At 45.1% G+C, this 24,084-nt stretch overlaps 1 protein-coding gene across 2 annotated transcripts in view; it reads right to left on the bottom strand.

The window, feature by feature from the left end:
- Nucleotides 1-24,084, bottom strand: part of Gpc6 (glypican 6) — a 1,010,052-nt gene that overhangs the window by 18,876 nt on the left and 967,092 nt on the right. For both annotated transcript variants that reach the window (XM_087912307.1, XM_048421923.3), the window contains one exon: nt 6,752-6,888. In XM_087912307.1, coding sequence (XP_087768433.1) covers nt 6,752-6,888 — 137 coding nt within the window. The remainder of the gene's footprint in view (nt 1-6,751; nt 6,889-24,084) is intronic.

The raw sequence follows: 24,084 nt of genomic DNA, 5'->3' as shown, positions 1-24,084 counted from the left end.
AGTCCTGCATAGACAGCTCATTCTGGTCACAGGCTGCCCAGAACGTCCTTCTCAGGCGTGACTGATGGCTGCACCTGTCCTCCTCGGGTCTCCAGGTTCACCCCGGGAGCTTTAGAAGGGCTAGATTTGTAACCGGCTCCAACAGTCTTTATTTTTTTTCCTTTGGCCTTCTAGATTATTATCGATCTTCCCCCTGTAACTTACTAGCTTCCTTTCGTTTTCTATTTGTCTGAATGGAGTCAGAATGGACCTCTATCTTCTCCAATTTTCCCCAGAGAAGTGGCTGAGGTCGGTGAAAAGTGAGGAGGAGAAGTTCCACCTGCAGACTGGCTTCCTGCCGGTTACGGTTATGGAAGGTGCGTCCTAGACTGCTGTGCGGGCAGCGGGCAGCAGACACTGACGAAATGCTAAAGAAAACTCTGTATTAGCGCTTCAGAGAAGAGGCTCGTGCTTCTGAGCACTCCCTGCTGTGAGCCAGGCATTCAGTGTGTCTGTAGACTAGTACTCACTGGGACGTCATTCGGAGGTTGGGACTGATTAACATTGCATGAGGTCGTGACCCTGAAGCCCTATGATGTCAGCCATCCCTTTAGAATATGGCTGAGACCTCTCACTTCCCACCTGTGAGGATATGGGAGGAAGGAAGCCACTCTCTGGATGTTCAGCAAGAGACTCTTTTGCTGAAGCCAACCACGTTGGCACCCGAGCCTTGGATGCCCCAGTGTCTAGAACTGTATCAAGTGAGATTCTGTTGCTTTCACTTCTGTATGCTCATTATTTTGTTATGACATCATGGGATGATGAAAACATTCAATGACTCAAGTGTTGACTGGGGTTTCAGGGTTCAAAGCATTCCTTCTTCCATCATCAATGTCCCACCAGTGTCTGGTTACAGTCCTGCAGCAGGAAGGCTGTGTTATGTTGGAAACTTAAAATTCCTTCTGGCTGGATCTGTGGAGCCTTAGTTAGCGCTTCTCTGACAAGCGCTGGGTAGGGTGACTCCAATCTTACCTATTCTCGGTGGGTGACATTACAATGGAACTGTGTGACCTCCCTGTCCCCTTTGCTACTGTTGGTTTTAATACAAGGCGAGACTCATTAAATTAATCACAAAGAGCACCCGTGAATGTGAAAAGGAGACAGAACTCTGTGACCTGTTTCTGAGGCTTGTGTGTAAATCGGGAAGGGGAATATGTTCTTAGTATAAATAGATTCTATCTATTGTCAGTGTTTTTCTAAAGATTTATTTGTGTGTGTGTGTGTGTGTGTGTGTGTGTGTGTGTACATGTGTGTGCAAATGGGCATCTCTCTCTCTCTCTCTCTCTCTCTCTCTCTCTCTCTCTGTGTGTGTGTGTGTGTGTGTGTGTGTGTACATGAGGATTTTCCTAGAGGTGGATATACAGATGGTTGTTAGCTCTCTGGGAAGAAAACTTGGAGCCTCTGCAAGAGCTACAAGCTCTCTTAACCCCTTAGCCGTCTTTCCAGACCAACTGCCCAATATTTTAAAGTACTCGTTGCTCTGGCAATCTTCCCTCAGAACCAGATGATGTGTGGTTCCTATGTCAATAGTAAGTACACGATCTGGGGGCTTGTTAGAAATGCCTAGTCTCACTCAGGTCCTGCTTCTAGCTCCAATTCCGTGGCTGTGATAAAAAATATCCTGAGAAAAGGAAACTTAGAGAAGTCGAGCTTCATTCAGCTTACAGGACCAGGTTGCAATCATTAAGGGGAAGTCAAGACAGAACTCAAGCAGCGAGTGACATTTTGCCCACAGTCAAGGGCAGAAGACAATAAATGTGTGGATTCTTGCTTGTTTTCTGCTGTCCATCAGCATTCTTCTCTCTTGTCTGATCATAGAACTCTTGCCTAGGGAATTACACCACCCACAGTAGGCTGTGTCTTCCTACATCAGTTAGCAATCAAGACAATCCCCCACAGACAAGTCTATAAGCCAACCCAATTCAGAAGATCCCTCATTGAGTCTCTCTTCCCATATGACTCTAGGTTGGGTCAAATGAGCAATAAGAACTAAACAGCCCAGACACCTCCTCAAACTTACAGCCATGGTCAGCTCTGACCTCCTCAGGAAAATACTGCTCACTGTATGTCTTAAACAAAAAAACACAAGTTTCTCAGAGCTCTGGGGAAACAGCAGGGTCTGAGGCAAAGGTGTTGGCAGACATTCTGATGTCTCACTTCCTGGTCTGCAGATGGCCAAATCACTGTTTTGTCCTTGCCTGGGGCAGAGGAGAGAAAACAGTGAGATGCCCCCCCCTCCTGTTATAAAGGCACTAATCACACCCCAGAGGGCTCTATTTCACAATCAAGTTACCTCTAAATACCACCACGTTGGGAATGTTAGGGGGTGATCTTAACGTATGAGTTTTGAGGGGGAACAAGTCTTCAATTTACAACACAACCAGTCGGAATCTGATTTTACTCAAGACTTCCAAAAGTTAAGCGGACACCCCAGCAAAGCATGAGCAGAGCTGTATCTGTAGACTTATCTTCCTGACCTTCTCCGTGTTCCAAGAGACCAGTAAAGGCAGATAGGTCCTTGTGGTCACCAGGTCTTTCTATCAGAATGAAGATCTAAATGCTAGCATGGCAGTGGGCACACATGCACCTTGCCAAAAGGCAGGGTCTCCTCTTATTCCACCTTCCGCTGCAGGAACGGTCCATAACGCAGTGAGAACAGCGGAGGGAGGCGGTGGCTTATGTCTTAGGGCAGCCGCTGCACTCCTATCCTTGACCGTGGTCTCAACACAGCAAACCATGGCGCTGCCACAACAGAACTGCATCTCCGGGTGCCCATCAGGCAACCACTGCCCTCAACAGATGGGTAAGTTGATAGGTCTTTGGACAACTTAGACAATCACTACTGTAAACGGATATTCCCACTTAGCCGTCATTTCAGAAACCTTGCAATCAGGAGCAGGCGTGTCTGTGGATCAAGGGAGCATGACAAAGTGATACTGGGTAGGAATCCCAGATGAATTGGGAGAAAAGTGGAAGCTGGAAGACAGGTCTGATCAACCAGACAGAGAGAGATGAGCCTGGAGGAGTCTGATGGATCAGACACTGAGGGGAAGAAGCACCTGGCTTAGCGGGAACATTGGGGCTCTGGATTTGGCTTATCAACTCCAGGCCCATGACACCCTATCAATCCTAATAGAAACCCATGTTCCATATCCGTTAACTTGTGCTGAGAGATACTTTTCTCAGTAACACATTTTCGCATGATTGATAAAAATAACCGCTGTTCTTAGTCTTCGTTTTGCAACGGATCCTAAACAATTTAAAAAATACTCTGACAGTGGGGAAATAGCTTTTCTATTATATATGAATTCCTAATTATTATTATATGTTTAATCAGCATATAAAATTGTACAAACTTATGGGGACTCATGTGACATTTTGATGCATGTATGCTTGTGCAATGCTCAAATAAGGGTAAGTGTATCTAACTCCTTAAAGAGTTATCATTTTTGTGGTAAGAGTATTCAATGTAATTTGTTCCATGTTAATATTTGGGGGATACACAGTGTGTTATGACTGTGTACAGCCATTTCTCCCTCACCATCCCACCAGAGCTTATTTCTGTTTCCTCCTTGTTACGCAGCCCCCACTGACCAACCTCTCTCACCAAATGTGTTATCCCAGCTTCTAAACCTTTGTACAGAATTTGTTTGAGTGAAATTTCTTTCCATGTGATTCTAGATCAACTGATGTTTAGAAGGGAAGACAGGTTCAGTTAAATGTAAAACAATAAGCCTGATTTGCTCCTCATTTGCAAACTCAGCAGACATAAAGCATTAGTACTAATGCCCTCCTGTAGAATTTTAACGAGAAAATGAAGGACCGTGGAATTGCAATTTTTCAATGGAAGCACAACTGAATCATAAATATTTGGCATCCCAGTCTTTTTAAATAATACACAAATTGTACAAAAATGATACACTGTATAGGGTTAGATATGGACATATCCTAGGAATGACTGCATTGTGTCAAACTTGGTTGTTATTCTTCACTGCTAGAGATCTCTCAGGAGATTCCTGCTGGTTTCAGTGTGGGAGTCAAGGCTGGCTCGTGGGTGCTGGTGGAGCACTATTTCAAGGGTCATGGTGTAAAGTGTGGGTACTGGTGTTCCCAGGCCCACCAGTCTCTCTCAAGAGACTGCCAGTTTCCACGTGTCGGGCCTCATGGCTGTCTTGTCTCCCCTGCCAGTGGAACTGTGGTTCATGACCCCACATGGAGTTGCATAACTGGATGGAAGGGTATCCAAAACTCTGGCAACTGTATACAGTTTCTCAATACACAAGAACAAAAGTCAAGTAACATTGAATGTGTGCTCAAACTGGGATGCTTCTGACAGTAGTGGCTGGTGTTGAATCACACAACATCCCTGCATTCATGGTTCCGAGCATATAACACAAATGCTTTGCACTGCACGTGATGTTCCCAGGCCACGTGATGACAGCGGAGGCTGTACCAAACAATGTGACTTACAGGCATATGGAGTGTTATGCATCTCAATGTCTTTAGTGCACAGACAAAATTTCACTCTTACAGATATGCAGGGATTTACTTCAAAGAAACAGACCCACGGGGGCTGGTAAGATGGTTCAAGTATTAAGGATCCTGGTTCAATTCCCAGTACACACACAGCAGCTCAAAACATTCCCAGGGGTTTTATTACCCTCCTTGGCCTCTGCAGCCATGAGGCACACAAAGAACAGAACGACTTTTTAATACTTTCCTATGGTCAGTCCTCAGAATACAAGTATCAGGCTCATTTTTCTTTATTGCTATTTGAGTTTCTGTCTTAAGCTGCACACACACATACAAATCACTATGGGAAATTTGACTTGGAATTGAAACAGAATTTTCCAAAATTTCTCAAACTGTCTTAAACGTATTTCTGTTATTTTATACTATATATGTATATGGAAGAGCATCAAATTTCAGTTGCTCTCTTAACCTGAACGTGGAAGTATTTAGGGTTTGTTTGCTTGCTTAAGAGGCAAACGAATTCTAGGCTAGAGGGGGAGACTGCAGCACTTCCTTCTTGTTCACTGGGTACCACTGGGCACCATCTTCCTCATCCTCACACTTCAGCCTGATGAGGAAGAATGCAGACGAGTCCCCCTTACCTGTTGTAGCTCTCACTTCGGCGTCCTTCATGTTTCTACCTATTTCTCAGTAGAACTTAGTTCCTTCTGCCCACAAGCCTGAACATTTTTTATGCTTCCTTTAGTAAAATATCACATATGTGAAAATCTCCAGGAACCTGTTGGCTCTTCATGGGAATGAGGTTCACAGAATAGCTGTCATTTCATCCAGGGATGAAAGGTAAACACGGATCAGCAGCAGAGCTGTCTGCTAGGTCACCTGTAGCAAAGCTGTCTGCTAAGTCACCTGCTCAGCCTTACAGTCTCTTTCTGTAGGTTCTTTGGAAGCCGACACATCAGAGATAATGATTCACAACTGAATTTTTCAGTCCAAAAGTCTCCTCCCCACCCCTCCACCCCAAATCTACATAGAAGCCTTCTGTGAGTGGCCCGGCATTCACATCATCAATCTCCCTCTCTAGTCTCAATCTTAGATTTGAACAACGATATTTTGGGCTGCTTGAATTGATTATGGATCTTTCTGCTGCTGTCCTGACTTCACCTGCTAGGCTTCTCCTTGTAAGATTAGCAACACCATCCCCAACAGATGCTGAAACATGCCGCATAGCAATGCTCTCGGCTTACCTGCGGCAGAGTCTTCTGAATTTAGTTCTCTCACACCTCTTCTTTCTCACTTGTACCGCAGTGGCTCCCTTCCTTTCAAGCTGCCCAGTAAGACACCCAAACAGACCCCACTCCCAGCTTCTCCTGGGAACTGCTGGTCAGTTCCAAAGACTCCTTGAATCCGTTTCCCAGCTGCCGTACCCACCTGCAGCTGCACTGTGGGAGGCCTGGCAGACTCCCCTCCTCATGTTCAGCCCAGCCTGCCAACTTCTGGCCAGTATCCCCATCCAGCTCCTCCACCCTAGACAAACTTGGGCCAAGACCAGTCTGAGCTAAGCCAACAGATGCAGAAATTCCTTCTCAAATGGCCCAGCATTGGTCGGTAGAGCAAGAAGATGAAAAGGGAGTCACTAGGGTTCACTAGGGTTCACTGGGTTCAACAGGACTTTTGGAGACATGGAACCTTCTGGCCTCCTTCCTCATTTGTCTTCCAGCCATTTTATTTTACCTTTCCATTGAACACTAAAAGGTTTTTTTTTCCTTCCAAAGGTGAAGATAATATAGCTGAACTTTTATTTTCTTTTTAACTTGTGATTTAAAAAGAATAAAAGGAAAAAGAGCCCTGCAGATTTAACTATGGATGAAAATAGCCATGTTGTCTTAAAGTCATTAAGTGAACATAATGGGCTCTTTGTGATCTCAGGCTATCTGGAAGCTGGCACCTGTCACCACCCTCTGTCCTCATCCAGAAGCGAGGCAGCCAGAGCAAGGATTCCACACTTAATGGCACCTTGAGAGTAAATGCTCCCAGGTGCCCATCAAGCCTGCCACTCTCAACAGCTGTCACTGGGTGACTCCGCGTCCCTCTTGACATAAACAGTGTTTGCATGGTGGCAGGAGCACCGCGTGGGACTGTCTATGCCGCACGATAAACAGGGTTTGCCCTGGCGGCAGGAGCCCCGCGTGGGGCTGCGCATGCGCACGTCATCTGAGCGTCATGGGTCGCGGCGCCTCACCTGGCTTTGCTGTGCCCATTCCAGCACTCCTCCTCGTTGGATGTACCCGCTGTCACACCCCCATCCATGCAGATGGTGTAGGGCAACGTCGACCAGACCTTTTTTGAGAGCTTCAGTTTTTCCTTGATGTCTGTGACCTGATGGAGAAAGCAAGGAAAGAGTGTGAGGCGACTCCCCAGGCTTTGCTTGTCTCTCTGTGAGGACGTGACACAGTGAAGATGGCGGACACAAGGACAGGAGCTACCATTTTCAACAGAAGGAAACCGGGCTAGAGGGCTCGTTGCCCAGAAAGACTCTAACTTCCACTTCCCTCTCATTCCTCCCAGAGAACGCTCAGCCCATTGGCTCTCTGTTTTTCCTCTTCTCTGTCCTGTCGGTTGAAATTAAAAATTAAGGAAGTGTCTCACCTGGTTTTGGGCTACTCTGTTGCAGAGTATTGCTAAGCATGCCCTAAATACTTGCTTTAGAATACGTTTCCTGGGTGCCAGATAAACGTTCCAAAACAAGCACAAAGAGATAAAACACATTTCCCAATAGACTGTGTTTCTGCAAGAAATAAATATTGCTGCTGGCTCGGCTGCTGATAACCTTTGCCCTACCAGTCGGCAGGTTCATACGGAATGCTTCTGGATGGTGAATAGTAAACTCAATCCACCCCCAAATTTCTGGTACCCAAGGATGAAAGTCAATTTAAATATGAGCATCGATGAAGTTCTGGAGCCTGCAGGAGTTTTTGGTATCAGTGTCTGAGGCGTTTCCAGCTCAGTATGGACTTCTTATCTGTGGGGAAGGGAGGGATAAGGATTTGGTGCCACTTTGGCTCCATCGTGAACACCCAGTTTCATTCATTCATTCATTCATCTCATGCAGTCTGTGCCCTGCTCGTCTGCCCATTCTTTAGGAACAACGAGAAAATGATGGATGGACACCGTGTGACAGTTACAGGAGGCATTGGGTCTCCACAAGCCAGCATTTTTGAAGCCCTGACCCAAACAAAGCATCATAGAATGTGTCCTAATTTTGAAATGGGGTCGTTACAGCGGTGAGGAAGTTGGAGTGAGCCCATTAGATAGACTCAAAGTCAGGAAGGCAGGAAGGAAGAGAACACAGAGGGAGAACGAAGGCATGGCACGGGAGACGGCCAGCTGAAGAACGAACCAATGCGCAGAGGCCTGACCTGACGTCAGACTTCTTGCTTCCCTGGCTCTCAGTGCTGTGTGCAGTCAAGAGTACGCACGTCACCCATGGGCCTCAGCACATCCTACTCGGCATACCCTTTGCTCCTTCTCATCTCTGAGCTTTCGGAGGCAAGGCTAGGTTTGGAAACGATCTCATCCTCGGTGGTTGGAGATGATCGAATGGCCATTCATCCTAGTTTCTGACTTAGGGAAATTTGGATGGTAAACTTAGAGAAAAAAAAAAACTTATAAAATCAGAGTGAGTTAGTGACATTTCTTTACATATTGTGTTTGATAAATATCTACTGAGATACTAGTTTTGGTTATCCCATCCTTTTATGAGTTCATAGACAATATCACAAACACTGCACAGTTGGGGGTCATAGTACTGTGTGTCCTGCATCTCATAAGGGCTGCAGTGAGGCACGGAACTGTCTCTGGCTGTGTAAGGAGCCCTCATGGGGATCGCGTTTGGCACTTCCCTGATTGCTCATTGCACCACATTGTATAACCAGGGCCTGTTCTCCCCGGCATTTTGGTAGCTGTACATTTTCATTGTACAATTCATGGAGATGACAGAAAGGGAGTGTGAGAAATGTAAATGCTGCTTTAACATTCTGCACGAGCGTCAGGCGACTCACCTGCGGCCTGCGGAGGCGAGGCAGACAGCTGAACAAACGGACACTATTAGCCACTGGGCAAGAGCGTGCCTGGGATTTCTAGGGTATACTGGAATGACAGGGGTGCATTTCCGGTTTCAGGGAAGGTTTTCAGTTCTCACATTGTTTGGAAATGCTTATTTCATTCTACTTGCTGTTTTGACTTCTGAATTACAGATTACAAGTGCTTTGCAATAGCTCCAGACCCGAGCTTTCAGTTCTGTTTTCCTGGAACTTGAGGGTCTGCCACTGTAAGCAAAGCGTTACGCTACAAATACCCCAGAACGAATGTGTTATGGGTAGCCCCATCAGTCCCCCTCATTAGACAACGCAGACACAAGGGAAGCAGGGGCCTGGGGGGTCTTCTTTGTAACAGCTTCCTTTCTTCCTCTGCAACCCAGATGAGCAACTCTAGGACCATCCTTCACCACACTGGTAAGTACCAGCAGACCAACCTTATTGGGGAAATACCATCACTACAGCAGGGTTTGCAACGAAGTAGGAAGTCTTTTTTTTTATTTTTGCCTATTTTTACTGACATTCTGAACCCAAACATATACAGTTGGGCTCCACAGAGAAAACCCAAGCCATCTTTCACTGCTTTTCTGGATTTTTCTCTTTGACAATTTGAACTACTACTTTCTAGAGCTGTATCTCTTAGTTTAAGGCTCATGAAAAAGTCCATGGGAAACTGAATCCATGGGGAGACAGTGAAACCTCTTCTCGACCCACCCTAATGTAAGCCAGAAACTCACAGCACAGAAAGCAAGACCACGAGGCAGAATAACCACAGAATCCAAAGATGCATAAAATCAAAGGATAGATAAGAAGAATGCTTGGTCACTTTAATTTGATGGTTCCACTTAGGAAATAAGCTCACCTCGAATATTAAACACGAATTTCATGAAATTTCTGACTTAACTTCCAATTTGCAGCAGACACAAGGGGTAGAGGAAGAAACTGAGCAATAGCATAAATAAATGATCAGACACAGCGTGAACCAGACATTATATAAGACGATGGGCCTCGACTCCTCAAAAGAGCCCAAGCAAATAAATAAATCAATAAAGGCAGGAAGACTGTTCTAGATGAAAAGAAACCCGGTGAAACATACCAACCAAATGTCACGTGGAAGACCTTGCCTCAGTCTTAGATCCGGAGGCTGGCACCCAGCTGGTAGAGAGACTTTCGAGATAACGGGGCAGTTTTCAACACAGGACAGATACTAATTGGTGCTAAGCCACTTCCATCTTCACAACTCTGTCTTGCTGAGCCATGGTGCCCCACCCCTTGCACAGCAGAGGCACAGGAGTCTTGAGCAGCTAAAACGTCTTGTCATATGTCTAGTCAGTGGTAGAGACAAGACATGGTTTCAGATGAAGATTGCATAGCCACTCTTAACTATTGGACTCATTAGGGGCCATTGCTAAGAGGCCTGGCTTCAAAGCCTATGGCACTGGGCTGAGATCCTTGGGCATACATCACTGTGGATGCAGGAATGACTCACCATGTTCATGCTGAACACATTGATGCCCCGTTTCTACTTTCAAAATATAAAAATGTATGCTGCCTTAATGATGCTGTTTTAATATTCCATGTAGAGATTAATATTGCAGCCAGGTCATGTGGAGGTGGACGTTTTACCACTGTGAGATGGAATGGACAGTCTTTCTCAAGAGGATGGGTGGGCCCATGCATGTATAGATGAGATCACATGGTTTTTATCAACTTATTCAATGGAGCAGTGAGTTAAAAATACCTTTGGAAGAGAAACGATGGATTTCTTTCCAACCGCAAAAGCGCAAGAAGACAATGAATGGTTGATCGAATGCTACCGTTCCCTTGCTAATAAATCCATCTTAAGATCCTTGCGGATGTCCCAAACTATGCACAAATCCTAAATCCTACATTTTTTAACCTCCACATGCATACCTATGATAAAACTTGTTAATTACTCATATGAAGAACTGACCGTAATGTGGGAGCCCATAGGAGTGAGTTTGCTTCACCTTGACTAAAGGTCAGAGAGTTCAGGCCTATTCTTGCTCCTTCAAGGTTATCAACAAGAGACTTAACTTAAGGTGTGGCTACTAACAAGATATGGTGACTGAGGGTGTGGTTACTTGGTGTTTGGGGTTCTAAGATGGCCCAAGGTGGATCTATACTACCTTGACCAAGGTGAGAGAGTTCATGTCTATTCCTGCTCCTTCAAGGATATGACAGGAGGTTTGATCCAGGCAGTGGCTGCCTACAGGATGCTTGGCCCAAGGTGTGGTCGCTGCCTAAACAAGAGAATACTTCACCCAGGGTATAGTTGCTTGATGCTTCAGGTACTGAAGAGGTAATTGCTCTGTTTGTTCTTTGTATCATGTTAAAGCAGTCTTTTGCTTCCTCCCCCCTTTTTGGAATTGGGGCATATAAACATATGGAAAATCAACACGGGCAAATTCAGTATTCACTGGATTGCCTTACTGGCTCTATTCTGTGTCTCTATCTACTTCTTTTGTATCTCTGTTCTGTCTGCTAATGCCCCTACTGGAACGTGCAAACCCCGTCAAGGCTAGACCTTGACAGATATCACCCCAATGTGGTGGTCCCCACACAATAAGTAATACCAAAATAGAATGATCATAGAAGGATGTTATAATGAAAGTTAGGAGAGTATGGTTTCTCCCCAAACACCTTACTATCCTGTCCTGGCTTTTCCTCTCGTGATGAGGTGGGGTGATGGAACACCAGCATTAGGAGGTAAAGTGAGACAGAGGGACATGCGTTCTATAGTCCTGGGCTACTGTGGAGTTTTTCCATGGTACACGAGAAGCAGCATCTGTTTGGAGTGTTTCCCGAAAACGGGCATTACAATGGGACTTAGATTCTGGGTAACGGATGTGTTCTGTCCCAGGTAAGAGGGATCAGCACAGCGTGATATGTCATCAGCCCACTCAGAAAAGTGAGTCACCTGAAACCTAACCATCACTCATATCTGGAGTTTCCCAGTTAATATTTTCAAAGCATAATCAGCTGTAAGTAACTGACATCATAGAGTGAAATTATGGATAAAAGGAACTATATTTCTCTTTCTTTTTAGGTTTTCATTCTATGGGCATATGTGTTTTATTGGCATGTATTTCTGTGCACCTCACCAGATCCTCTGGGACCAGAGTTAGAGAATGTTGTGAGACACCACATGGTGCTGGGAATTGAACCTGATTCTTCTGGAAAAGCAACCAGTGCTCTTAACTGATGATCCATCTCTTCAACTGTCTCCTGTTGGGACTAATTGAATCCTGGCCTTCAGCTGCTCTTCCCTACTAGAGCCTTCTAATGGAAGTTACTAAAAGCTGTGCCTAGCCTAGAGTATCAGAGGATGGGATTTTCACCTGTTGGCCATTGACTGCAGGGTATTTAAGCCTCCATGGTGATTTTAAAGGAGGGCCTTTGTACCAGTGATTGGAGGTCCGTGTGCCTGTTTGTCTCTCTGTGTGTTTCCTCAACCTCCAGCCCCTTGCCCGAAGCTCGTGAACTGGATTCTAGCGCTTAGAGCGCAGATGTGGCGCGGGGGTCGGGGGTGGGGGGTGGGGGAGGGTGGTGGGGGTGGTGGTGGTGGGGGGGATGGGGGGGTGGGGGTGGTGCTCGGCATTCTCCTAAGAGCTTAATTTTTAAATCTGACACCATTGTTGTATGTATTTGTGACATGTTATGTGATACTTTGATATAGGCTTGCATCATTTCATGATCAAACCAGGGTAAGTTTTATGTGTTCAAACACTAGTCATTTCTTTGTGATGACAACAGACACACGTCTCTCCTCAAGTTTTCCCTCCATGCCTCTGCAACAGTATGAGGTAAGAGCTATAAAAATGCTTTGTAAATTCTTTATCCACACAGGTGTTTGCTTTGGGAGAGTTTATAAAACATACAGTATATGAGTTCAGTAGGGACAAAATATAACGTAGGCATAAGCAACTGTAAGTACACGAAGTGTCTATGATCCTGAAGACTTCGCTGAAGGAAGCACAAGACCGAAAAATGAAGGGACTGGGTGAATATAACACAAGGGCTCACGCATCTTATTTGAAATCAGTGATTTGGCAAGTAAAGAAATCAGTAACATTTAGGGCCTTCAGTCCACTGGGACAAGAAGGAGGACACAATTTTCTTCCTGTACATTGATGGAGTAAGAAAGCAAACGCTTTTGCCGCCAGCATTCCTTCATTAAGCACTGATGCCTCTTTACAGGTCAGATTTTCTGCTAGACTGGGAATGTAAAGATGGCTGCTACACTGTGGCTGCCCCTGAAGGATGTGTAGCTACCCCGTTCGGCAAGTGTGGACAGATCTGCAGTTTACACAGTCCTGAGGAACAGAAAGCCTCTGTGAGTCTTGGTACCAATTTATCTGGAAGCCTTTCTGGGGAATACTATATCCCCTCCTAAACAAGCGAGGCTCCCCTGATATTTTCTCTCTGCGACTGTTGAATTCCACCGTGGGAGCAATTAAGAAGCAGGAAAATTAGTAATTCTATCCAGAGGGCTTAAAACTAAAGACACAACACGTCCTCTCAGGCTTCCGTACCCATGATGATTTTACCCAGGCAGAAGAGCTGCTCTCAGCCTCTGCTCTGGACTTTAGCTACATCTACTAAAGAGCAGCTGGATATTCATGGCTCCCAGGGAAGAGCCGCTCCACAGCCCAAGACTCAGCAAACAGCACTTAGTGTGTAGCGGGTGCTTTATAAATATTTGTTGAGTGAACTCATACATGAACGGCATTGCCAATTATCTGCTGAGGGAAGTAAGATTTTAAAAAACTATCGATTATCTGCCAGCTACAGCCATGCAGACTTTCCTCTGGGGAGTCAGAAAGACACGGGCAGATTCAGCCAGGTCTTTAGAAAAAGCCTTGTTTCCTCGACTTGATTATGAATAGAGCAGGAAGGGTTCTCAAATGATCCCTTTCAATCCTGTAATCAGGACGACAGGCTCTTGTTAGTGTGGACGTCAGTCGGGTGTGACTTGTGTACGGTATTGGAGGACAGTCTCAGGGACCTCTGTGATCCTGGCTTTCGGATAATCATGAGAATTTAAGTAAAATTGAACCGACTTCCATCTTAAATAGTCTTTAGAATCCTGCGTAGCGGCCCAGGGGCTTCTGTTTGGTTTTGTAAGCAAGACGTCTGCATGGTTCTCACTTGGTGCTATCCTTGAACATTGTCGTCACCTTTGTCTCCAGTGTGGGTCACCTGACGGGGCATACCTAACTTCTTTCTTCAAGAGATGTACCCATGGCTGTTGTCAAGTCACCAAGACCCCACGTCTGTCTATCTGGAACCCCTTCCTTCATCTGGCTCTTCCCAAGGCAGCCACTGTGAGAGAACCACCTTCCACCCTCCATCAATCATCTCCCCCGGCCAGAATGTGTTTTCCTAGCTACCTGCTCCACGCAGTTGGCCCCGCGCCCTGTTTACTTATGACTTCAGAAAGATTTCAGGGTGCTTACTTCATCTGTATAAAAACATAATGTAATCAGATGTAAATAATATATACCATATCTTTAGAAAAATATAGGTGATTAATATTTAAAGGGCTATACACTAAATAATGCATAATGAGGGGGGAAAACAACGTAAATATTTTATAGGCTGAAGGTCATTTGTTAGCTTTGGAAAACAGTTTGTTTAAAGAAACAAAGTCTGGCCACTCCTCCACTTGAATAAATTAAGAGAAATTAATGTATTTCGTCATCTTTGCAGCCTAAGAATTTAGTAATCGAGTTTTGGAGACAGCAACCTCGTCTGGATTTATAGGAGAAGAATCAGCCTGTCATGCAGTCCCGAGTTTCTCCACTAACCACGAAGCCTGCTTCAGGAGCCAGGTCGCCTTTGCCCCTTGGTGATAAAAGAAGGTACGAGAACAAATCTGCTCACAACTCCTCTGCTTGAAAACACACAGAATCTGGAGTATTTCAGTTGTCTAAGGTGCAGAAGAATACTAACTTTTTCCCGACGTGGCCAAGTGTCTAGGAATAAAATAGTCTTAGGATTTACCAAGGCCGTGGAGCTCAGTGAGGATGCATGCTTCGCTTACTCACGCTCTACATGCTGGGCTCAGGCTCGCCTCTTCTGACCATCACTCTCGCCGCCCACTCATAGGGCCCCGGTTTCAGCTTTTTAATTTTCTCTTTTAGGTTGTGTGAAACTCTTCGGCTTCATTTCTCGGTGTCTCCGGGTGTCCCTGTCTGTCCTGCAGTGTTAAGGTTTTATGGCACTCTGTAGAGAAATAGTTTGTGCCCTGTTTTCTCTCAGGAGACTTCCAAGTAAGCCTCGGAGGCGGCAGCGGGGACTCTGGTGAGACGAGCCTGTCAGAGAACCTAACACAGATTGGCCCACATAACACAGCCGGCGTTCTGCTGTGTCCTCAAGTCACAGTGTAATTTAAAACCAGCTTCACGTTCTGGGCTTTGCCACACGCTCCCAGAGAATTCAACAGCAGCGTCTAGTCTATTGCCATGTGACATACTTCCTCTCCTGCGGGGTGGCACTTGTGGCGTTGCTCCCTAAGGAGACAAACACTCATGTACTTTGTAGGAAAAAACCAGGAAGGATAAAAACCCAGTAGGAAGCAAGAGAAGCTTTGATGGTTCACAAAGACAACGCTGAGTTCTGTTGAGTTTCTCAGGGGATCAGGAATTGGATGAAAAGTTTAAGGAGTGAATTATCCCCTCTGGCTTTGGGTTTGGAGTTTCTTAGCAGAGCGATCACACTCTATGAAGGGCATGACCTCAAGACGACAGATGGGATCTTCACCAGGCAAAATACCGTTCCTCAAAGTGAATTAAATATTGGCAACATCAGAGATACCTTCCTATGCCGTTCAGGTCATACACTGTGTGTGCGTGTGTGTGGCGGGGGGATTAAAAAGAAAGCACAGCGAACGCTCACATCTCAGGTTTGTACTTCAGGTTCTAATTAAGCCTCATTGCCCGCGATCTGACGTCCTAGTCAAGGAAGTAGAGAGAGCGCCGCACGTCCTTGAGAAAAGGCGCGGTCTGCCTTTGAGCTACACCCAATTGAATTCAGCAGTCAAGAGAAAAGGGAAGGCATTTCATCCTCAGAAATTCAGACAAAACCAAAGAATCCCTCTGCCCAGGAAGCATCTCAATTACAGCATTATGTGCTTTATAAGATTAAAAATTATCGATGACATTGAGGGGTTTTATTGTTGAATTGTCAAAATTGGAAGTTCAGCATAGCTCCTATGCCCCAAAGCTTGTAGAGGAGTCACAATTTAAGATTTGCCTAGATTTTCCAATTAGATGTCTACTATGCCATATACCAGCGTCTAATGAGACAGGACTTGGGCTTTCGTGGATGATCTGAAGCACACCCCTTCTCTTTGACGTTCTGGGAGTCTTCCTGGTCATCCTGACTACAGACAAAGATCTAGTCCCCCTCTTGGGACTGGCCTTCCACGCTGAGGCCCCTACTGTCTTGCTTGCTCTGCACTTCCTGTCTCTAGCTGGCTTGTTTCTCCCATCCACCACCCCCCCCCCCCCCAGTTCCGATTCATTTCTGAACTTTGGTATGAGTCCTCTGTGTTCTCTCGTGCTCAGCTTTGGACAACCCATCTGCTCTCGCTGACTCTGGCCTCGCTCATTTTGTAGGCCTTGCTGTGTCTGCATAGCCACAGGGATCTCCAAGGAGCTGCCACGATCTGTGAATTGTGATGAGAGCTGACTCGAAATTCGGTTATTAGAAATGCGGTCTTCATCACGTAGGACAGGGCGATCTCAGGTGCAGCCACACACAAAAAGAGCAAGTTCACCATCCTAAACAGTTTTCGGCGGCACGGGAGTCAGGTTAGGTGTTGAAAATCTGAGCTCTGCTCTATCCTTCCTCATTGTACTCATAGAATGACAGTCTTGGGAGGTTCCTTGTGGTTCAAAGCAGGCGTCTCTCTAGTTCCCATCATAGGCAGCGGTGTCACGGCAGTGGAGGTGCACTTTGAATATGACTGACCTAGGGATTTATTAGGAAACTACCAATTTTGTCACTATATAGGAAGTTTGAACGTGTTGAGCATATAGTCTCGCTGCAAATTTTGCTTCTTTGTCAACTAGCTCTTCTCTTACACAACCCTTCAAAGGGACTGTGGTGACATCCAGGAAATTTACACAGAGGCCCAATTTTTACTTCTGTGTGTGACAGACAGAAAAATGATTCTGCTAAGCATGTAACTTCCTAAAGTTACTCTTAAAATATTGAAATTTCATCTTCGGGAAATGAAACCCAATATATCACATGGGTGTCTGCTAACTAAACAAGGAGGAAGGTGCCAGGGAGACCACTCAGCTGGTAAAACACTCGCCTCTGAAGCTAGAGAGCCTGGGTTTGCCTCCAGAACCCAAGTGAAGATGCCAGCTAAGGCGGAACTGAGATTCCAGGCAGGCAGATCTGGGATATACCGTTCTGCAAGGCGAGCTTAGTGGGAGAGTACTAAGTCAGTGGTGAAACACCGTCTCAAGGGCCGTGCTTGGTATTCCTAGGATGACAAATGCCTTTGTCCTCTAGCCTCCGTACACAGACCTCCATGTGCCCCCACATGGACATGAACACACACACACACACACACACACACACACACACACACTGGGTTGGGGGAGGAACTTGTGAGGAATTTGGGCATCCCTCAGAACTGTCATTTGGTTCTGAATAACTGAAGCTTTACTTCTCCCCCAAGACATTTCAACAGCAGATCCGCATTCTGCTCCGTGCAGAGGCAGCAGATACCTGGAGCAGAACAGGAAACAAGACATGTCTCTTGGCGCATCTGAGCATGGTGTAGCTGCACGGCTGTCGCCACTAAGAGCCCACCCAGCAGCAGGTGCTCACAAAGAGGAACACTCTCGGATGAGCAGTTAGGCAATGCTGAAGAGTGTTCACCAGACCAGAGGGGCAAATCCGATTTGTCTATATTCTAAAGCCATTTAGGGTAGACGCAGGTCGTCCTAAATCTTTTATGGAGTAGGCAATAAAAAGCGCATAAATCTTTTTAGATGCACGGAATTTGATTTATTCCTAACTGTGTAGACTGGTCCTGTGAGGAGCATTGTAAATGCCTACTTTTGCACCAATTGTTTCATATTTGTGATACGACATGAGGTCCTGCCTTTGCCTTTATGGGCTGAGCTGGGAATTAGGTTGAGTTTAATTATCAGTGAGTGGGATTAATGGAATCATATAACACACACACACACACACACACACACACAGGCATGGAAATAACAACACTCCTGGGGTGTAAACTTTAACTCAAATACAAGCTCTGCAGTGTGGGAGAGAAAGGACTGAATTAAGGAGCAATTCTCTCTGTGGAATATAGTGATATTTCATTTGTATTTTAATAAAATACAAAATACAGAGTAAAAACAGCCCCACTGGTCAGCCTTCTAGACCAGGCAGTGGTGACACACACCTGAGATTCCTGGAGGCAGGATTGCCATGTCGGACGAGGTAGAGATAAGAGCCAGTGACTGGCTGTTTTGCTTTCTGATCCTCAGGTAAGCTTTATTTATTAAAATATGAATGCAACACCACGACAGCGGGGCTCATTTTGCGCATCTTTTAGAAGTCTTCTTGACACCCAGTGCCATTTAGGTTCTCTACAGAGTATGCATTCGCAAGGTCCCTCTGTCCTTTCCCCGTTCTGATGACTAGAGGGGTCCCCTCCCTTTTAGTCTGCAAGCAACATTGTGACAGACCACTGCTGGTTTTGCACATTCCAGGGAATGTGTGTCCCATCTGCCAGTGTAAGGCCTGGCTTATGTACTCAGTAGAGAGTGCGTGAATGAATGGATGGATGGATGGATGGATGAAACCGAGTACACAGAAGACGGCATTTAGATTCTGAATCTCCAAATGAAACTGTAGTTGTGGGTGGTGGCAGAGACCTGTAATCCTTGCAGTTGGAAACCTGGAGCCAAGACATACTTGAATTACCATTGGAAGGACCAGGGAAGACCCTGTGGATCTCTCTATTTCACGGACAAATTCTTGCTTGGTGGCCTATGGGTAATTACTTCAACCACAGCCCCCACACACTTGCTTAGAATATACAATGCCCCAATGGTCTAAGTTCCTAGGCATGCAGTACTAGACAGGTCACAGATCCATCAACTCACTACTCCATGGAGCACATAGGTCAACATCAAGTGACCTCTGTGTTTAAGGCATGGACCATGGGAGAAGAAGACCTGACCCTATATGATAAGCGAGAAAGAGGGAAGAAGCATCAGGTGATCTAGGTCTGGAGGGACCGGCATGTGTCCATGGGCAGAAGATCCGGGAAGATTTTTTTGTGCCAGGGGAGCTTTGAGCAGAGAAAGCTCATAGATGAGAAGTGCCTTCTCCAGGGAAAGAAAACCATGGAGGGACATGCGCTTGACTGTGACTTTGGCAAACTTGCGTGATCTCACTGGGAACTGGTTTCCCAGTGGATGTGAGCTCCTCCCTTCTGTAAGCCCCCCCCCCCCCCCGCTTCCGAAGGGTTCAATAAAGTTTAGCAAGGGAATATGCTGCTAGGGTCCTTGGGACTGGAAGTTCTCGGTGAGGAGACACATCCTCACAGGGACAGATGGCATAGGGCGGCCCAACTGCACTCAATCAAGCTTTTACCCCTGTGAGGTAAATTACCTGCTCCTGGGAGCCATCTGCTACCTTAAAGATCCAATTTACCCCATGGGGCACCAACCAAGGCACAGCATCTACACCTCTTATGATTAGATCCAAGAGACTCAAGAGCGCTTGGCTTTCACCTTTATACCGAAAGCAGGCAAAGTTGTCAAAGACAAACACCACGGGTACATTTTGTCTCCTACAGGATACAAAGACGTAGGCAACTCATCTTCAGAGCTCAGTGTGAGAGAAACCATCCTGAACTTGTCCTATATAGCCATTCTGGACAAGGAAGGAGTAATTTGAAATAGTGACGATCACTAGAAATATAATGAGATCCACGGACGTCAGGTTCATCTGTAGTTTACAAATTCTCAGCTGCTAGGATGAAAAAAGTAAATTGAAATTAATTTTAAGAATATGTTTGGAGACAGGAATGGAGGTGTGTGCTTTTCGCTCTGGCACTTGGAAAGCAGAGGCAGGAGACTCTCCGAGTTTGAGGCTAGGCTGCTCTCATAGGGCTAGCAAGGCCTTCATAGTGACATCCTGCCCGAAAAAAGATGATAGATAGATAGATAGATAGATAGATAGATAGATGATAGATAGACAAACAGATAGATGATAGATGACAAATAGATAGATAGATAGATAGATAGATAGATAGATAGATACACAGACAGCTAGACAGACAGACGGATGGATAGGTAGGCAATATACTGTATTTAACCCAACACACCTCAGAGGTTGTGGCTTTGGGGCACAGTAACTGGACAGTCTGTACTCCTTTGGGCACTAAGTCTGCAATCTGACTTGAACTATAAACTCAGAGCCAATCTCAGTCCAGTCTAAGACACCTCCAATGTGCAGCAGCCACCAAAGGCTGGTGGCTGCCATACTGGATGGTCACAATACCCTGACCAGCTGTCTAAAATGCACTAATAAATCACAGAATTAAGGCTGGGCTGCAGTAGAAGCCTGAATGGGATCCAGCCTACTTCTAGATTGGTTTCCATTTACATAAATGGGAACATGCTGGATTCAGACTTGTGACATCTGTCACTATTTTGCCTACAGACAGAAATTTTTGGCTTACATTTGTTTGTTTTTTATTGAAATATAACAATCGTCTAAAAGGATATAGATCATAGCTTGATGGACTCCCAGCAAGATGTTCATGTGACAAGTCATCAGACATATGGAGATTCTTTCTTAAAAATAGATATTTTAATTTTTTTCTTTTTTCTATTTTTAAAGACAGGGTTTCTCTGTGTAGCTCTGGCTGTCATGGAACTCACTCTGTAGACCAGGCTGGCCTCGAACTCAGAGATCCGCCTGCCTTGGCCTCTCAAGTGCAGGTATTAAAGGTGTGCACCATCACCGCCCAGCTCTTAAAAACAGATTTTTAAAAATGTGTTCTAATTTTAATTCTCTTTCTGTCTCTTTCCATGTCTCTGTCTCTCTTCCTCCTTGTGTGTGTATGTGTGCACGCGTGTGTGTAGAAGTGCCAACATAGGCCAGAGGGGGGCACTAGATGCCCAAGAGCTGGAATTACAGGCGGGACAAGAATGCAAACGCAGCAAGCATTCATAACCCTTGGTGTCCTACAGGAAAAATCTAGTTCAAAGGTTTCGCTCAGTCTCTTTTTGCCTTAAAGTCCCACTAAGGGCAGTTTCTTATCAAGTCACTGCAATCAGGGACTAAAAGCATATATTGGCTCAAGGATGCGCACGGACTTAAAGTGAAAAGGCTGTCACCAATCTGATACTAATGGTTGTCTCAGACATGACACTTTCCCTACTCGACCCAACTAGTGCGCTGGTAGGATTTTTAAAACGCTACACTCACCATGGCCACCAGATGGCAGTGTTGTTCAATCTTTGTCCACCGTGCACCCCGCGCCCCCCCCCAGTCACGTGCACGCGCGCACCCACACACACTTCTGCCCAGCCTTATCCCAGGGAATAAAACTGTAGATTGTTCCTCTGCGTATTAAACTGACAACCCTGTTATTTTAAACTTGAAACTGACAGGCTGTTATTTTAATGAGGTCTGCCAGAGCCAAGGTTAACCAAAGCTTTATTTCCCTACAAAATGTTAAGGCCACAGTTCTAAAAGGGGGCTGTGAAATTTTATGTTATTGATACTTGCTCTGACCGTACGAGTTGTAAGATATTTTTGAGGAGTAAAGCTACATGACGAATATAGACATATGTTTATACAGCCAACCGGGTTTGGCATTACAGCCAGCTCACATTTCTCCCAACAGGTCTTTCTATTATAGCTATATTCTCGCAAAAGAAGGAACAAAAAACCCACCCTTCTTTACAGTTATCCATTTTAGTCTATTTTGAAGCCCAAGTGTATATTTTTAGCACTTTGACTTTCTAACTTAATGAGTCAAAGGGAATTTGCAGCTTATTTCAATTTCATTAATATTCCAAATGAAATCAAGGGTACTATTTGATTATTTCTGTGAAAAAGGCTTAGAACCAGAGTGGCAAAACTAAGCTCAAATTTTCTCTTATAATGGGCGCTTCTACAGTACGTGATTGTTAATGGCACTATAATTTATTTCCTTGGCCTTGAGATGGCTTTTTAGCTTGATCAAGAAAGTATTTAAAATCAGCTGCTAACTGTGGCACTATTAAAACATTAGAAACCACCTTTCCCGAGTGATTTTGCTAACATTTTTTACTCCATCTCTTTAAACCTGCTTCAGAGATAATTTTAAAATATTTAACCAGTCTTCTTATACGAAATTACAAATGTACATGCCACACACCCTCAGCTCACTTTGCCTCTGCAGAGTGTCCGTGGAATGCACATGGCCATCACTGACTCTCATCATTGACCAGAGATCTGCCCACTATGTAACTCTATATGCTTAGGCAGATGTTTGGTTTCCACAGTGGGCCTCAGATAAATGAGTTTCATGTGTTGCCAATGGCAGCCGAATTCAACAAACCCTTCCTGCAGATGTCCTAGGTAGGAGAGGCCATGGCTGGTAGTTACAAAACCCAGTAGTCCTTGGGGCCAGCAACAGAATTCGCAGGACCAAATGCAAAAGTGAAAGTGTGGTCTCCTTATTTGATAGTGCTTAGAATTTCCCCATGCTGAGCTAGCTGGCGAGAAGTCTCGGATGCAGACACTGGAACTCTGCCTGACGGTGAACTGAGTTTCATTCCTGGAGCCGTATAAAGGTGACAGGTGAGAACTGACCCTACAAAGTGGCCCTCCGATCTCCGCATGCATGTCTTAGCAATGCATTCCCTGGCACACACACACACATACACACACACACACACACGCACTAATAATATAAAAAAAAGTAGTTTAGACATGCCAATAAATCAGGCCGGAGAGCTTTTCAGGTGGGTCCTGGTGTACCTGCCCAGGCTGTGTGCCCACAGAGCCTCGTTCACGTGATCATCTGGCTGGTCTCTGAGGTCCCTGGCACAGCAACTGCTAACATGGCAATGACAGCGGGGAGGGGCAGCACACCTGTCAGATACCAGCAGGGACAGCAATGGTCTCTGCTGGACACGGGCATGTTGGAAGGCCTTCTAGTGTCTCCACTTTGCAGCGGAGATAACTGGACGTCACAGGTCTGCGGTGACATCAGCAAGCACTTGGTGTGCGGCAGGCACCTTGTGAAGCTCATATCTCACTGTCAATCATCACAACCCCAGAGGAGCCATGACGAGTGTTGTCACCCAGCCTTGGTCACACGTGCACGGTACACGCTACAGCGTTTGGATGTGAGTGGGCACCAGAATCTACATCTCTTGTGGACCCCAGCAATGCATTAGGAAATGAGAGAAGACTCACAGCCCTGGGACCTGTGAGTAGAGGTCACTCCTTTCAGAAATGATGGAAAATACTGACTGGGGGTCAGGTGGGAAGAGCCAGGGGTTCTGGAAACCTCTGTGTCTCTCCAAGATAATTCGCTACACCTTTCACGACACCGTGTCTACCAGTTCTCCAAACAAGTCCTCAGTTTCTGGACTTTCTGTAACACCACATGGTTAGAATTACACACCATCTCTAAAATATCCCTTGTTAGAAGACTCCAAACATTAAAGGACCACATGGTTTAAATGATAACAATAGTCTCCCCTGGAGGTCCAGAGAGAGAAAGAATAAGTGCCATTTGTCCAGTCATTCCCATGGGTTATACTGTACTTCTGTTCCTCTAGTCTATCATCTATCTGTCTATCTATCTATCTATCTATCTATCTATCTATCTATCTATCTATCTATCGTCTATCTATCGTCTATCTATCTATCTATCTATCTATCTATCTATCTATCTATCTATCTTCTATCTATCTATCTATCGTCTATCTATCTATCTATCTATCTATCTATCTATAATTTATCATATTTCATTTATCTATCTATCTATCTATCTATCTATCTATCTATCTATCTATCTATCTATCTATCTATCTTTATCATATATTCATCTATCTATCTATCTATCATCTATCTATCTATCTATCTATCTATCTATCTATCTATCTATCTATCTATCATCTATCTGTCTATATAGTTGTCACCTATATATCATTTTATTTCTTGTATTTTCACTCCTTCTGTTTTCTTCCTTTTTAAATTTTTATTTCTTTATTTTTTGAGATAGTCTCAAGTAACCGAACTGGCCTTGAACTCACAAGATAGCTGACAGCGACCTTGAACTCTTGGAGATTCTTGGCTCTCCCTGTCAACGGCTGAGAGTCCAGGCGTGTCCCATTATGCTTTGCTCAAGTTTGTTTTTTGAAACTACGATTATTATCTCTTAACCATCAGCAACAATAATAACTCT

Source organism: Myodes glareolus, chromosome 12 (assembly GCF_982192425.1).
Source record: "Myodes glareolus chromosome 12, mMyoGla1.1, whole genome shotgun sequence".
NCBI classification, from domain to species: Eukaryota; Metazoa; Chordata; class Mammalia; order Rodentia; family Cricetidae; genus Myodes; species Myodes glareolus.
Note: the sequence above shows the minus strand (reverse complement) of the source record. Positions and strands in the feature narration are given on the sequence as shown.